Source organism: Procambarus clarkii, chromosome 14 (assembly GCF_040958095.1).
Source record: "Procambarus clarkii isolate CNS0578487 chromosome 14, FALCON_Pclarkii_2.0, whole genome shotgun sequence".
Taxonomy (NCBI): domain Eukaryota; kingdom Metazoa; phylum Arthropoda; class Malacostraca; order Decapoda; family Cambaridae; genus Procambarus; species Procambarus clarkii.
The window spans coordinates 36,064,218-36,080,006 of NC_091163.1; the positions used below are offsets into that span (position 1 = coordinate 36,064,218).

The 15,789-nt window shown below is 51.4% G+C and overlaps 1 protein-coding gene across 1 annotated transcript; it reads left to right on the top strand.

The window, feature by feature from the left end:
- The first annotated feature begins 432 nt into the window (after nt 1–432).
- LOC123770152 (homeobox protein Nkx-6.1) lies at nt 433–13,924 on the top strand. Its single transcript, XM_045761826.2, has 4 exons — nt 433–1,456; nt 2,885–3,048; nt 6,659–6,712; nt 13,498–13,924. The coding sequence occupies exons 1-4, from the start codon at nt 670–672 to the stop codon at nt 13,777–13,779; spliced, it is 1,287 nt and encodes a 428-aa protein (XP_045617782.2). The 5' UTR covers nt 433–669; the 3' UTR covers nt 13,780–13,924.
- The last annotated feature ends 1,865 nt before the right edge of the window (nt 13,925–15,789 follow it).

Below are 15,789 nucleotides of genomic sequence, written 5' to 3' on the forward strand. Positions count from 1 at the left end.
GATTTAGGTTAAGGTGAGTTAGATGTGAACACTTGTGTTCAGCAGGTGGTGACAGGATGTTCAATACGACACGAGTAAGAGCCAATGGTGCCACGGCCCAGGACATCATTTACCGGTACTCTGTTTCCAAGATAACAAGAACAGTGTTGCCAACTTCTACTCACTCCAAATGTATTCAAAGCTCTTTTTCCCCCACATTAGATTTATTGTTTGTGTGTTTGTGTCGTAGATGGTGAGAGAGGTGACTGTAGGGCAGCTGACCCAGGTGTTTGTGAACATGTTTTAATATCTAGGTGTGTGTGTGTGTGTGTGTGTGTGTGTGTGTGTGTGTGTGTGTGTGTGTGTGTGTGTGTGTGTGTGTGTGTGTGTGTGTGTGTGTGTGTGTGCGTGTGTGGCTGGCTTTACGGAAGCAGGAATCAGTGGTGTATGTGTAGTCATGTAAGGACCGGCACCTCGCGCTGTTCCCCGCTCGCTGGAGGTCCGTGATTCAAGGTCGCTTGATTGGTCTTCAGCAAATATATTTCTTTATTGGCATTTGTTCGTGATTAGTGTTACCGACTGTTTGTACTGACTGTTGGAGCCTCAACTCGCATGAACAGTCAGTTAAATGGTGCTGCAGTTTGGTAGTATCCCAAAGTTTACCATAACAGGTAAACCCTAACTGTCATCATGGTGACTCGGTATACCATAGACCAGATACTCTCTAATACTCATAACTCTCCCACTGCTGCGAACACCACGGTGTTAACCACGGCTTCGAACCACTCTGCTGCGAACCCCACGGTGTTGACCATTGGCTCGGACCTCTCTGCTGCGAACCCCACGGTGTTGACTATTGGCTCGGACCTCTCTGCTGCGAACCCCACGGTGTTAACCACGGCTTCGAACCTCTCTGCTGCGAACCCCACGCCATTGACCACTGCTTCGAACCTCTCTGCTGCGAACCCCACACCGTTGACCACTGGTTCGAACCCCACCTGGCCGGCCACTGGGTCTTTGTGCAGCCGTTCTCCAGGCATGCCAGCATCGCCCACACCAGCTGCCGAAGGTGAGCGTCTTAACAGAACACCGGTCACAAGCGACGCCTCCTTCGGCAGCTTGGTTCCTTCGAGCGGGAAGTACGGGTCCAACGAACACCCTAAGGACGAGGCTAGCGGAGTGAAGGATGACAAGGATCTCTCTAGTAACACTGACCGAGCCTGGCACCGTCCTGCCCTGGCTAGACCAGTGCCTCTCCGGATGACACACAGACCCGGCACAGTGCCACACGAGAGGCACTCACTGGCCGGGGCCACCAGTGACATCAGGATGGGTACAAGACCTGACTTGCTGTACGGTGGAGCCGGATATGACGTCATGTACAGCCTGATGCTACGTCAATACATTGAGGCTCACTATAGAGGCTTGGCCTCTGCCGGAGCCTACCTGCCTCTGCCCTACCCTGTCTTAGATCAAGGTAACTATTATTACACTTATACTCTAGACACTCATAATGTTGTCTCGGTGCTTGCCACTTGATATTCTTAAAGGGTTACATTAACACACAGTCAGGTCATAACCGTATGGTCAATCCCTGAGCATGGTTAAACTTTGGTGAAATATTCTTGCATCTCATGCCACTGTTCACCTAGTAGTAAACATCAGAACCCCACCTGTAGAGAGAACTGTCCTCCAATAACTCGAGTGAACATCCAGACACAATAACGGTAAACACGCCTTCCGTTCAGTTATTCACGTCCATAATTAGTTCAACGTTGCAATATCTAAACCGGGGATATTTATCTCAAGAGTCAAATCAAAACCCACACTAATAAGTAGTTGTACATTTATAATGGAGTAGGCGCGTAACTGCTGTACATTAACACACGAGAAAGACGGAATATCAGTACTGCAAGTTATCATTATATACTGAACATTACACAATTACCTCTGTAAGGTTAATTGGTCAAAATATTACAGAAATAATCACAACAGTCACTGAAGTATTTATTTATTCCATCCTGGAACGGTAAAGCAACGGTCTGGCTTCATGCAGGTCCGTGTTCAATCCCCGACCGTCCAAGGGGTTGGGCACCATTCCTTCCCACCGTCCCATCCCAAATCATTATCCTGGACCCTTCCCAGTGCTATATAGTCGTAATGGCGTGACGCTTTCCTCTTGATAATTCCCTTCCTCCATCCATTTATTTTCCCTCTCCCTTTTCCTTTCCCAAGGGAAGGGAAAGGGCGCAGGAAAGGGAGGGGGAGATGGGTAAAGACAAGGGATTGAACAGGGGGGGTGTGGGGAGAGCTGTATAGGTTAAGTAATAATTGTAATTACGAAGCAATAAGATGCTTATCTTCACATACTAAGAAGGTTAGGTTAGGTCGGTGTTTTCTATGAAAATTTTCAAGGTAAACTAGTATGTTTAGTATGTCACATATGCACGTATTTAATAAGTCAATATTGACTGTAAGAAAGTGCGAGAACGGGTTGTGGGGAGAGACAGCCTGGACACAGCCAGGTAACTCTCCTTGTATCGTGCTGAACGACCAGATGGTTAGGGCTAGCCTCCCTCAACTTTTCAGGATGACGTACGGGAGGTGTGGGACTGTCATACACCAGTCAGGGACTGGCCGTTGTAACCCCTTATCATTAAACCAGGCAACACCAGCGAACACTGAAATAGGGAGTTCAGCTTTCCATAGAGTTTTTCAAACATTTTCAGCTGATAACATCACAAATTTCACAACATAGAGACTATGACTGTACCAAAGTAACATTTGTGCAACGTGGTGCTTGTATTGAGTGTATAGTGAGAAGTGGACACCCTCACCATCATACATGTACACATATAGGTAATAATATATACTGTTTACATATATGTTGACCGTTGTCCGTCAGGGAGCGGGTACCCGGCAGGGCGCGGGTCTCGGAGGCGGGGCGGACAGGTGCGGTTCACCAGTCAGCAGACGCGCCAGCTGGAGCTCTGCTTCACTACCACCAAGTACATCACTCCGCCCCAGAGGAAGGACATCGCCAGGGACCTCCACCTCCACGAGCGCCAGGTGGGGTCACCTGGGGTCACCTGGGGTCACCTGGGGTCATGGGGGTCACCTGGGTCACCTGGGGGTTACACAGGGGGTCACCTGGGGTCACCTGGGGTCACCTGGGGTCACGGGGGTCACCTGGGGTCACGGGGGTCACCTGGGGTCACGGGGCGTCACGGGGGTCACGGGGGGTCACAGAGGGGGTCACCTGGGGTCACACAGGGGGTCACCTGGGGTCAGGGAAGGTCATTACGTTCATAGGAGAGTTGGGTAGTTAGAGAACAAGTAGTTGACTAGTACGATAAAGGGTAGTTGGGTAGAGTAATGTCAGAGCCCCCAGCACATCTCAGCTCCCAGCACATCTCAGCCCCCAGCACATCTCAGCTCCCAGCACATCTCAGCCCCCAGCACATACCTCAGCCCCCAGCACATCTCGGCCCCCAGCACATACCTCAGCCCCAAACACATCTCAGCTCCCAGCACATCTCAGCTCCCAGCACATCTCAGCCCCCAGCACATACCTCAGCCCCAAACACATCTCAGCTCCCAGCACATCTCAGCCCCCAGCACATACCTCAGCCCCAAACACATCTCAGCTCCCAGCACATCTCAGCCCCCAGCACATCTCAGCCCCCAGCACATCTCAGCTCCCAGCACATCTCAGCCCCTAGCACATACCTCAGCCCCAAACACATCTCAGCTCCCAGCACATCTCAGCTCCCAGCACATACCTCAGCCCCCAGCACATCTCAGCCCCCAGCACATCTCAGCTCCCAGCACATCTCAGCTCCCAGCACATCTCAGCTCCCAGCACATCTCAGTTCCCAACACATACCTCAGCCCCCAGCACATCTCAGCTCCCAGCACATCTCAGCTCCCAGCACAACTCAGCTCCCAGCACATCCCTCAGCTCCCAGCACATCACAGCTCCCAGCACATCACAGCTCCCAACACATCTCAGCTCCCAGCACATACCTCAGCCCCCAGCACATCTCAGCTCCCAGCACATCTCAGCTCCCAGCACATCACAGCCCCCAGCACATCACAGCCCCCAGCACATCTCAGCTCCCAGCACACCTCAGCTCCCAGCACATCTCAGCCCCCAGCACATCACAGCCCCCAGCACATCTCAGCTCCCAGCACACCTCAGCTCCCAGCACATCACAGCCCCCAGCACATCTCAGCTCCCAGCACACCTCAGCTCCCAGCACATCTCAGCCCCCAGCACATCTCAGCCCCCAGCACATCACAGCTCCCAGCACACCTCAGCTCCCAGCACATCTCAGCCCCCAGCACATCTCAGCCCCAGCACATCACAGCTCCCAGCACATCTCAGCTCCCAGCACATCACAGCCCCAGCACATCTCAGCCCCAGCACATCTCAGCTCCCAGCACATCACAGCTCCCAGCACATCTCAGCTCCCAGCACATCACAGCCCCAGCACATCTCAGCCCCCAGCACATCTCAGCTCCCAGCACATCACAGCTCCCAGCACATCTCAGCTCCCAGCACATCACAGCCCCAGCACATCTCAGCCCCCAGCACATCACAGCTCCCAGCACATCACAGCTCCCAGCACATCTCAGCTCCCAGCACATCTCAGCCCCCAGCACATCACAGCTCCCAGCACATCTCAGCCCCCAGCACATCACAGCTCCCAGCACATCACAGCTCCCAGCACATCTCAGCTCCCAGCACATCTCAGCCCCCAGCACATCACAGCTCCCAGCACATCACAGCTCCCAGCACATCTCAGCCTCCAGCACATCACAGCTCCCAGCACATCACAGCTCCCAGCACATCTTAGCTCCCAGCACATCTTAGCTCCCAGCACATCACAGCTCCCAGCACATCACAGCTCCCAGCACATCTCAGCCCCCAGCACATCACAGCTCCCAGCACATCATAGCTCCCAGCACATCTCAGCCCCCAGCACATCACAGCTCCCAGCACATCTCAGCTCCCAGCACATCACAGCTCCCAGCACATCACAGCTCCCAGCACATCAGAGCTCCCAGCACATCTCAGCTCCCAGCACATCTCAGCTCCCAGCACATCACAGCCCCCAGCACATCACAGCCCCCAGCACATCACAGCTCCCAGCACATCTCAGCTCCCAGCACATCTCAGCTCCCAGCACATCACAGCCCCCAGCACATCACAGCCCCCAGCACATCACAGCTCCCAGCACATACCTCAGCTCCCAGCACATCTCAGCCCTCAGAACATCTCAGCTCCCAGCACATCTCAGCTCCCAGCACATACCTCAGCTCCCAGCACATCACAGCTCCCAGCACATCTCAGCCCCAGCACATCTCAGCCCTCAGAACATCTCAGCTCCCAGCACATCCCTCAGCTCCCAGCACATCACAGCCCCCAGCACATCACAGCCCCCAGCACATCACAGCCCCCAGCACATCTCAGCTCCCAGCACTTCCCTCAGCCACTATCCTGAAGAGAGATCCAAGCAGTGATATTACTAATATATTTAATAATATATTTATATTTGTGTAGTGTTTTTGAAGCATTAATATCCGGGTTGCTTAAGTTTATATATCCTGTATGTTGTCTGTCTGTCTGTCTGTCTCTGTGTCTCTGTCTGTCTGTCTCTCTCTCTCTCTCTCTCTCTCTCTCTCTCTCTCTCTCTCTCTCTCTCTCTCTCTCTCTCTCTCTCTCTCTCTCTCTCTCTCTCTCTCTCTCTCTGTGTCTCTCTCTCTCTCTCTCTCTCTCTCTCTCTCTCTCTCTCTCTCTCTCTCTCTCTCTCTCTCTCTCTCTCTCTCTCTCTGTGTCTCTGTCTCTCTCTCTCTCTCTCTCTCTCTCTCTCTCTCTCTCTCTCTCTCTCTCTCTCTCTCTCTCTCTCTCTCTCTCTCTGTCTCTCTCTCTCTCTCTCTCTCTCTCTCTCTCTCTCTCTCTCTCTCTCTCTCTCTCTCTCTCTCTCTCTCTCTCTCTCTCTCTCTCTCTCTCTGTGTCTCTGTCTCTCTCTCTCTCTCTCTCTCTCTCTCTCTCTCTCTCTCTCTCTCTCTCTCTCTCTCTCTCTCTCTCTCTCTCTCTCTCTCTCTCTCTGTCTCTCTCTCTCTCTCTCTGTCTGTCTCTCTCTCTCTCTCTCTCTCTCTGTCTTTCTGTCTCACTCTATCTCAGGATACAGCACCAGGGGACACATACATAGGAGAGATACAGCACCAGGGGACACATACATAGGAGAGATACAGCACCAGGGACACATACATAGGAGAGATACATCACCAGGGGACACATATATAGGAGAGATACATCACCAGGGGACACATACATAGGAGAGATACAGCACCAGGGACACATACATAGGAGAGATACATCACCAGGGACACATATACACACAAGAGATACAGCACCAGGGACACATATACACAAGTGATACATCACCAGGGACACATATATAGGAGAGATACAGCACCAGGGACACATATACACACAAGAGATACAGCACCAGGGACACATATACACAAGTGATACATCACCAGGGACACATATATAGGAGAGATACAGCACCAGGGACACATACATAGGAGAGATACATCACCAGGGGACACATATGTATCACGTTAATACCCATAACACATGTAGTAATGACTGGTTCCCGCTCCTCAGGTGAAGACCTGGTTCCAGAACCGTCGAGCCAAGTGGAGGAAGGTTCAGGCTCAGGTGAGTAGATGAGGTAGATGTGGTGGTGTCTGGTAGATGTGGTGGTGCCTGGTAGATGTGGTGGTGCCTGGTAGATGTGGTGTTGTTTGGTAGATGTGGTGTTGTCTGGTAGATGTGGTGTTGTCTGGTAGATGTGGTGTTGTCTGGTAGATGTGGTGTTGTCTGGTAGATGTGTTGTCTGGTAGATGTGGTGTTGTCTGGTAGATGTTGTGTTGTCTGGTAGATGAGGTCTCACATAGTGCCACCAACACCAGGAAGCCTCACATAGTGCCACACATAGTGCCACCAACACCAGGACGCCACACAGAGTGCCACAAACACCAGGAAGCCATACAGAGTGCCACAAACACCAGGACGCCACACATAGTGCCACACAGAGTGCCACCAACACCAGGAAGCCACACAGAGTGCCACAAACACCAGGAAGCCTCACATAGTGCCACACAGAGTGCCACCAACACCAGGAAGCCACACAGAGTGCCACAAACACCAGGAAGCCACACATAGTGCCACACAGAGTGCCACCAACACCAGGAAGCCACACAGAGTGCCACAAACACCAGGAAGCCTCACATAGTGCCACACAAAGTGCCACAAACACCAGGAAGCCACACATAGTGCCACCAACACCAGGAAGCCACACATAGTGCCACACATAGTGCCACCAACACCAGGAAGCCACACAGAGTGCCACCAACACCAGGAAGCCACACATAGTGCCACGCAGAGTGCCACCAACACCAGGAAGCCACACATAGTGCCACCAACACCAGGAAGCCACACATAGTGCCACCAACACCAGGAAGCCACACATAGTGCCACACAGAGTGCCACCAACACCAGGAAGCCACACAGAGTGCCACAAACACCAGGAAGCCTCACATAGTGCCACACAGATTGCCACAAACACCAGGAAGCCACACAGAGTGCCACCAACACCAGGAAGCCACACAGAGTGCCACAAACACCAGGAAGCCACACAGAGTGCTACAAACACCAGGAAGCCTCACATAGTGCCACACAGAGTGCCACCAACACCAGGAAGCCTCACATAGTGCCACACAGAGTGCCACCAACACCAGGAAGCCTCACATAGTGCCACACAGAGTGCCACCAACACCAGGAAGCCACACATAGTGCCACACAGAGTGCCACCAACACCAGGAAGCCACACAAAGTGCCACAAACACCAGGAAGCCACACATAGTGCCACCAACACCAGGAAGCCACACATAGTGCCACACAGAGTGCCACCAACACCAGGAAGCCACACAGAGTGCCACAAACACCAGGAAGCCTCACATAGTGCCACACAGAGTGCCACCAACACCAGGAAGCCACACATAGTGCCACCAACACCAGGAAGCCACACATAGTGCCACACAGAGTGCCACCAACACCAGGAAGCCACACAGAGTGCCACAAACACCAGGAAGCCTCACATAGTGCCACACAGATTGCCACAAATACCAGGAAGCCACACAGAGTGCCACCAACACCAGGAAGCCACACAGAGTGCCACAAACACCAGGAAGCCACACAGAGTGCCACAAACACCAGGAAGCCTCACATAGTGCCACACAGAGTGCCACCAACACCAGGAAGCCTCACATAGTGCCACACAGAGTGCCACCAACACCAGGAAGCCTCACATAGTGCCACACAGAGTGCCACCAACACCAGGAAGCCACACATAGTGCCACACAGAGTGCCACCAACACCAGGAAGCCTCACATAGTGCCACACAGAGTGCCACCAACACCAGGAAGCCTCACATAGTGCCACCAACACCAGGAAGCCTCACATAGTGCCACACAGAGTGCCACAAACACCAGGAAGCCTCACATAGTGCCACACAGAGTGCCACCAACACCAGGAAGCCTCACAGAGTGCCACCAACACCAGGAAGCCTCACAGAGTGCCACAAACACCAGGAAGCCTCACATAGTGCCACACAGAGTGCCACAAACACCAGGAAGCCTCACATAGTGCCACACAGAGTGCCACCAACACCAGGAAGCCTCACATAGTGCCACACAGAGTGCCACCAACACCAGGAAGCCACACAGAGTGCCACACAGAGTGCCACCAACACCAGGAAGCCTCACAGAGTGCCACACAGAGTGCCACACAGAGTGCCACACAGAGTGCCACATAGAGTGCCTCACATAGTGCCACACAGAGTGCCACCAACACCAGGAAGCCTCACAGAGTGCCACCAACACCAGGAAGGCTCACAGAGTGCCACAAACACCAGGAAGCCACACAGAGTGCCACACAGAGTGCCACCAACACCAGGAAGCCTCACAGAGTGCCACACAGAGTGCCACACAGAGTGCCACACAGAGTGCCTCACATAGTGCCACACAGAGTGCCACCAACACCAGGAAGCCTCACAGAGTGCCACCAACACCAGGAAGGCTCACAGAGTGCCACAAACACCAGGAAGCCACACAGAGTGCCACACAGAGTGCCACCAACACCAGGAAGCCTCACAGAGTGCCACACAGAGTGCCACACATAGTGCCACACAGAGTGCCACACAGAGTGCCACACAGAGTGCCACACATAGTGCCACACAGAGTGCCACACAGAGTGCCACACAGAGTGCCACACAGAGTGCCACACAGAGTGCCACACAGAGTGCCTCACATAGTGCCACACAGAGTGCCACACAGAGTGCCACACAGAGTGCCACCAACACCAGGAAGCCTCACATAGTGCCACACAGAGTGCCACACAGAGTGCCACACAGAGTGCCACAATATCTGCCTCAGAGAGGAAGTTGATAGAGCATTTTGTGGTTATTGTCCAGTGTGATAAGACGAGTGTGGGGGGGGGGAGGGGGTGTTGACACCTGTATGTGTTCTCTGGTAATGTGTCCTTCACCGTATGTGTCCTTCACCGTATGTGTCCTCACGTGTCAGTACTACACCTCTTGTACTACTGTGTACTGTCCTCTTGTACTACTGTGTACTGTCCTCTTGTACTACTGTGTACTGTCCTCTTGTACTGCTGTGTACTGTCCTCTTGTACTGCTGTGTACTGTCCTCTTGTACTGCTGTGTACTGTCCTCTTGTACTACTGTGTACTGTCCTCTTGTACTACTGTGTACTGTCCTCTTGTATAACTGTGTACTGTCCTCTTGTACTACTGTGTACTGTCCTCTTGTACTACTGTGTACTGTCCTCTTGTACTACTGTGTACTGTCCTCTTGTACTACTGTGTACTGTCCTCTTGTACTACTGTGTACTGTCCTCTTGTATAACTGTGTACTGTCCTCTTGTATAACTGTGTACTGTCCTCTTGTACTACTGTGTACTGTCCTCTTGTACTACTGTGTATTGTCCTCTTGTACTACTGTGTACTGTCCTCTTGTACTACTGTGTACTGTCCTCTTGTATAACTGTGTACTGTCCTCTTGTACTACTGTGTACTGTCCTCTTGTACTACTGTGTACTGCCCTCTTGTACTGCTGTGTACTGTCCTCTTGTACTACTGTGTACTGTCCTCTTGTACTACTGTGTACTGTCCTCTTGTACTACTGTGTACTGCCCTCTTGTACTGCTGTGTACTGTCCTCTTGTACTACTGTGTACTGTCCTCTTGTACTACTGTGTACTGTCCTCTTGTACTACTGTGTACTGCCCTCTTGTACTGCTGTGTACTGTCCTCTTGTACTACTGTGTACTGTCCTCTTGTACTACTGTGTACTGTCCTCTTGTATAACTGTGTACTGTCCTCTTGTACTGCTGTGTACTGTCCTCTTGTATAACTGTGTACTGTCCTCTTGTACTGCTGTGTACTGTCCTCTTGTACTGCTGTGTACTGTCCTCTTGTATAACTGTGTACTGTCCTCTTGTATAACTGTGTACTGTCCTCTTGTACTGCTGTGTACTGTCCTCTTGTACTACTGTGTACTGTCCTCTTGTACTGCTGTGTACTGTCCTCTTGTATAACTGTGTACTGTCCTCTTGTACTGCTGTGTACTGTCCTCTTGTACTGCTGTGTACTGTCCTCTTGTACTGCTGTGTACTGTCCTCTTGTACTGCTGTGTACTGTCCTCTTGTACTACTGTGTACTGTCCTCTTGTACTACTGTGTACTGTCCTCTTGTACTACTGTGTACTGTCCTCTTGTACTGCTGTGTACTGTCCTCTTGTACTGCTGTGTACTGTCCTCTTGTACTACTGTGTACTGTCCTCTTGTACTACTGTGTACTGTCCTTTTGTACTACTGTGTACTGTCCTCTTGTACTGCTGTGTACTGTCCTCTTGTACTGCTGTGTACTGTCCTCTTGTACTACTGTGTACTGTCCTCTTGTACTGCTGTGTACTGTCCTCTTGTACTGCTGTGTACTGTCCTCTTGTACTACTGTGTACTGTCCTCTTGTACTGCTGTGTACTGTCCTCTTGTACTGCTGTGTACTGTCCTCTTGTACTACTGTGTACTGTCCTCTTGTACTGCTGTGTACTGTCCTCTTGTACTACTGTGTACTGTCCTCTTGTATAACTGTGTGTGGTGTTAACACGAGACATACATACACCAGGGGCGTCACCAGAGGCCAGATTCACGAAGCAGTTACGCAAGCACTTACGAACCTGTACATCTTTCCTGAATCTTTGACAGCTTTGTTTACAATTATAAATAAATAAATAAATATGTTTATTCAGGTAAGGTACATACATACAAGTGATGTTACATTAATGGATTGATATATAGATAGAGCTAGTACATACAATGCCTAAAGCCACTATTACGCAATGCGTTTCGGGCAAGAAAAACATTATGAAACAGTTAATGAGCTCGGAAGCACCAGGAGGCTGTTCATAACAATAACAACAGTTGTTTGGCAAGTTTTCATGCTTGTAAACTGTTTAATAAATGTAAACAAAGCCGTCAATGATTCAGAAAAGATGTAAGGTTCGTAAGTGCTTGCGTAACTGCTTCGTGAGTCTGGCCCCAGGTCGGAGGTGGTCTTAAGTGAGGTTTGTGTGTGGGCTGAGCTGAGTGTCAACTTAAGCTCTTGATAAACTCCTTCATCAATCATTACTGAATGTTGCCTTGTTGTCCGTGTGGCCCAGGTGAGGGTGTGACCCAGGTGAGGGTGTGGCCCAGGCGAGGGTGTGGCCCAGGCGAGGGTGTGGCCCAGGTGAGGGTGTGGCCCAGGCGAGGGTGTGGCCCAGGCGAGGGTGTGGCCCAGGTGAGGGTGTGGCCCAGGCGAGGGTGTGGCCCAGGCGAGGGTGTGGCCCAGGTGAGGGTGTGACCCAGGTGAGGGTGTGGCCCAGGTGAGGGTGTGGCCCAGGCGAGGGTGTGGCCCAGGTGAGGGTGTGGCCCAGGCGAGGGTGTGGCCCAGGCGAGGGTGTGGCCCAGGTGAGGGTGTGGCCCAGGCTAGGGTGTGGCCCAGGCGAGGGTGTGGCCCAGGCGAGGGTGTGGCCCAGGTGAGGGTGTGGCCCAGGCTAGGGTGTGGCCCAGGCGAGGGTGTGGCCCAGGCGAGGGTGTGGCCCAGGCGAGGGTGTGGCCCAGGTGAGGGTGTGGCCCAGGCGAGGGTGTGGCCCAGGCGAGGGTGTGGCCCAGGCGAGGGTGTGGCCCAGGCTAGGGTGTGGCCCAGGCGAGGGTGTGGCCCAGGCGAGGGTGTGGCCCAGGCGAGGGTGTGGCCCAGGCGAGGGTGTGACCCAGGCGAGGGTGTGGCCCAGGCTAGGGTGTGGCCCAGGCGAGGGTGTGGCCCAGGCGAGGGTGTGGCCCAGGCGAGGGTGTGGCCCAGGTGAGGGTGTGGCCCAGGTGAGGGTGTGGCCCAGGCGAGGGTGTGGCCCAGGTGAGGGTGTGGCCCAGGTGAGGGTGTGGCCCAGGCGAGGGTGTGGCCCAGGCGAGGGTATGGCTCAGGTGAGGGTGTGGCCCAGGCGAGGGTGTGGCCCAGGTGAGGGTGTGGCCCAGGTGAGGGTGTGGCCCAGGTGAGGGTGTGGCCCAGGCGAGGGTGTGGCCCAGGTGAGGGTGTGGCCCAGGCGAGGGTGTGGCCCAGGTGAGGGTGTGGCCCAGGTGATGGTGTGGCCCAGGTGAGGGTGTGGCCCAGGCGAGGGTGTGGCCCAGGCGAGGGTGTGGCCCAGGCGAGGGTGTGGCCCAGGCGAGGGTGTGGCCCAGGCTAGGGTGTGGCCCAGGCGAGGGTGTGGCCCAGGCGAGGGTGTGGCCCAGGTGTCTCTTTTTCTGCGGGATTCAACTCAGATCCGTCAATTGTGGGTCGGGGACGCAGACCACTGCGCTACGTGTTATCTGGACTTGTTAAGGACGTAGAAATTAATAATAATATGAAAGGCAATATCGCTTGATAACCTTGTCACTTGCAATCTCTAATGATCCCAAGTGACTGTTATCTGGGCGTTATCTATTGGTGTTCTTAAGAGGTGTGAAGGGTGTTATCTTAGATAGCAGGTAGTTTAGTGCCTGGGAGTACCTCAACTGCTGGTTGTTGGGTGGTAGTAGGCTAATTGGCTAATGGGAAAGAGCCCCTATTTACACCCCCCCAGACTCATCCCCCCCTAAATAGGCATAGATTTTCACGGCCCCTATTAAGTCTGCCTGCAGGTCGTATTATTCTTTGACAAGCCGCCGGCTTCCTCTCCCCGTCGAGGCCACTAGATAGCAGCCATCAGGTCACTTCAGGTCAATTCCACGACACATTACACGGCCCCTACACTGTGGTGAGAATCTGTCGTTGTTTACAAAAAAATGTCGTCTTAACCAATATTTTATTCATTTACGGAAATGTTGTAAAAATATCTCTGTGTTTCAGCACGGCGACGAGGCTGTACCGGTCGCCTCGTCGTCCCCACACACGTCCCAGAGCGACGAGGACGACGGGGACCCGGTCGGAGAGGGCCTCACGAAGGACGACCGTCGTCCGGACGACAAGACGGACGACCTCACCTCCCAGAGCGACGATAACGGCGAGGACGTCACTAAGGGGCGACACAGCCCGTCTTCCGGACGACAAGACGGACGACCTAACCTTCCACATTCCAGAGCGACGGTGACGACGAGGGCCTCACAGGGGACGACCACACCCGTCGTCTAGACGACAACATTGACGGGAAGTTTCCGTCACGAGCGAGGAAGCCAACGCCTCGTTTCGCGGCGCCCAAACTCAACACAATTAAAAAATAAAATAGTTTCCGATTAAAGAAAATTTAGAATTCAAGAGAAAACGAACCCTTAGAAAACGACTCCTCAATATTTATAATTTAAATTATAATAATTAGACTGCTTAATATATATAATTTATAATGTATAATAATTATATCGTTTAGTGATCAAATAATACATTCCTTTAAGGCCATTAACACGCCAGTAATATAGGCCTCGAAGGCCATGCTGCCAAACTATTACATAATTCAGAGAATTTCTTGAAGAATGTTTACCTGAATTTACCTGAGGGCTAGGGTCCTCGACATGAAGCCGGCGGCTTGTCAAAGGTCCCTCCCCTCCCTCATTTGCCCTGATGATCTTTTTCAGTTGTATTTTCAAACCCAATTTGATGTATTTTCACATCAATTAACGTGTTGTTTAGCATTGTCTGCCCCATCAGACCCTAACTGCTGTTTTAATATATCTTGAGAACAATTATTATATCAATGTATAGTCAATGTTAATTCTTCTTTTGTATATTTTCTAAATAAAAGTCCATCTTAAAGATATCAAATAGAAAACGGAATTTTAATGGATACCTAAAACATTATTTGACGTTAAGCTCGAAGCTAAACTGAAACCTTTTGGTTGTAGAGTAATTTGTGTTATGAGGAGGAAGTGTGAGAGAGATTCACGGTCGACGGTGATCACTGGTCTCCGGTCATTGGGGCGCAGGTCACGGTACTGTGTACGTTTGGGGCGATCCTGAACGTCATGGGTTCGAATCCTGGTCGGGTCCTATAGATTTATTACATTGTTAAGGATTAAGACGCTTGTTTACTCTGTGACGATAATCTCCTTCAAGAGAGATTGAGCCTGCTCTTCCCTCCTAAGTACGTCCCTATACAACTAATAACAACAATAACAACTAATATAGAAGATATATCCAACAAGTACAACACCGAAGTTTGCCCAGAGAGCAAACGTATTCAGCACCGGAAACACCTGCTCCACCTCCGCCACTCTAACCAGCAAACTACCTGTCAGTCGCCTGCACATCGCTGATTGGCTGGTGCCGTCGCACCTGCTCCCTCCACCCGCCACACTACCAGATGTCTGGGCCACCCCGACCTACAGCCCTCAGAATATCCCGTGCTTTCCACAAGTTAACACGTCTCATTGGTAGACTAAGCCCTGGCTTACGTGTACTGAGAGAGGTGGCAGCTTAAAGCCAATATTCCTGCACTCATATATCTCCTTGTATATTATTCACTTGTCTTAACGTAACTTTTCATTTTGCCAGTGATTATTCTTATTATTTTGTTTGATTGATTTATGTTACAATTTTTATGTCCATTTTATTCATGTTTTGCTTTTCTAACGTAATTAAAATTTCATTGTTAAATTTACTTGTGTTTTGTGTGTCTTCCCATTACCTTACCACAGAAGAAAGTTCCAGATTTTCTCTTTGTTTCCTTTATGTGACGAGGCCATACCCCTAGCTTTTGAAACAGCCGAACACCAACGCGTTACCGTCACAACTCTTAAATCAAAGTACACACATACAAGATGAGTTACAACATAATGGATTTGAAGATAGAGCCGCTACACACTATGCTTTATAATAATAATAATAATAATAATACTAATAATAATAATAATTTTTTATTTAGGTAAGGTACATACATAAAGAGATTTTACAAAGTTTGTTGGCTTTATAGATAGAGCTAGTACATACAATGCCTAAAGCCACTATTACGCACAGCGTTTCGGGCAGGAACAAGTTTCTTTAAGTATCGTCCCTAACACAGCGTGTCGGGCAAGGTGAGCCCGAAGGTCACACTGCTCCAGAGTACCGGAGAAGTGGCGGGAGAAATATTTCTGTTGGTGTTGTGGCTCGTGGCAGGAACTGGACTCTGCCGTCCTCGGGATCTTTACTGAAGAATAGACAGAGGGGGAA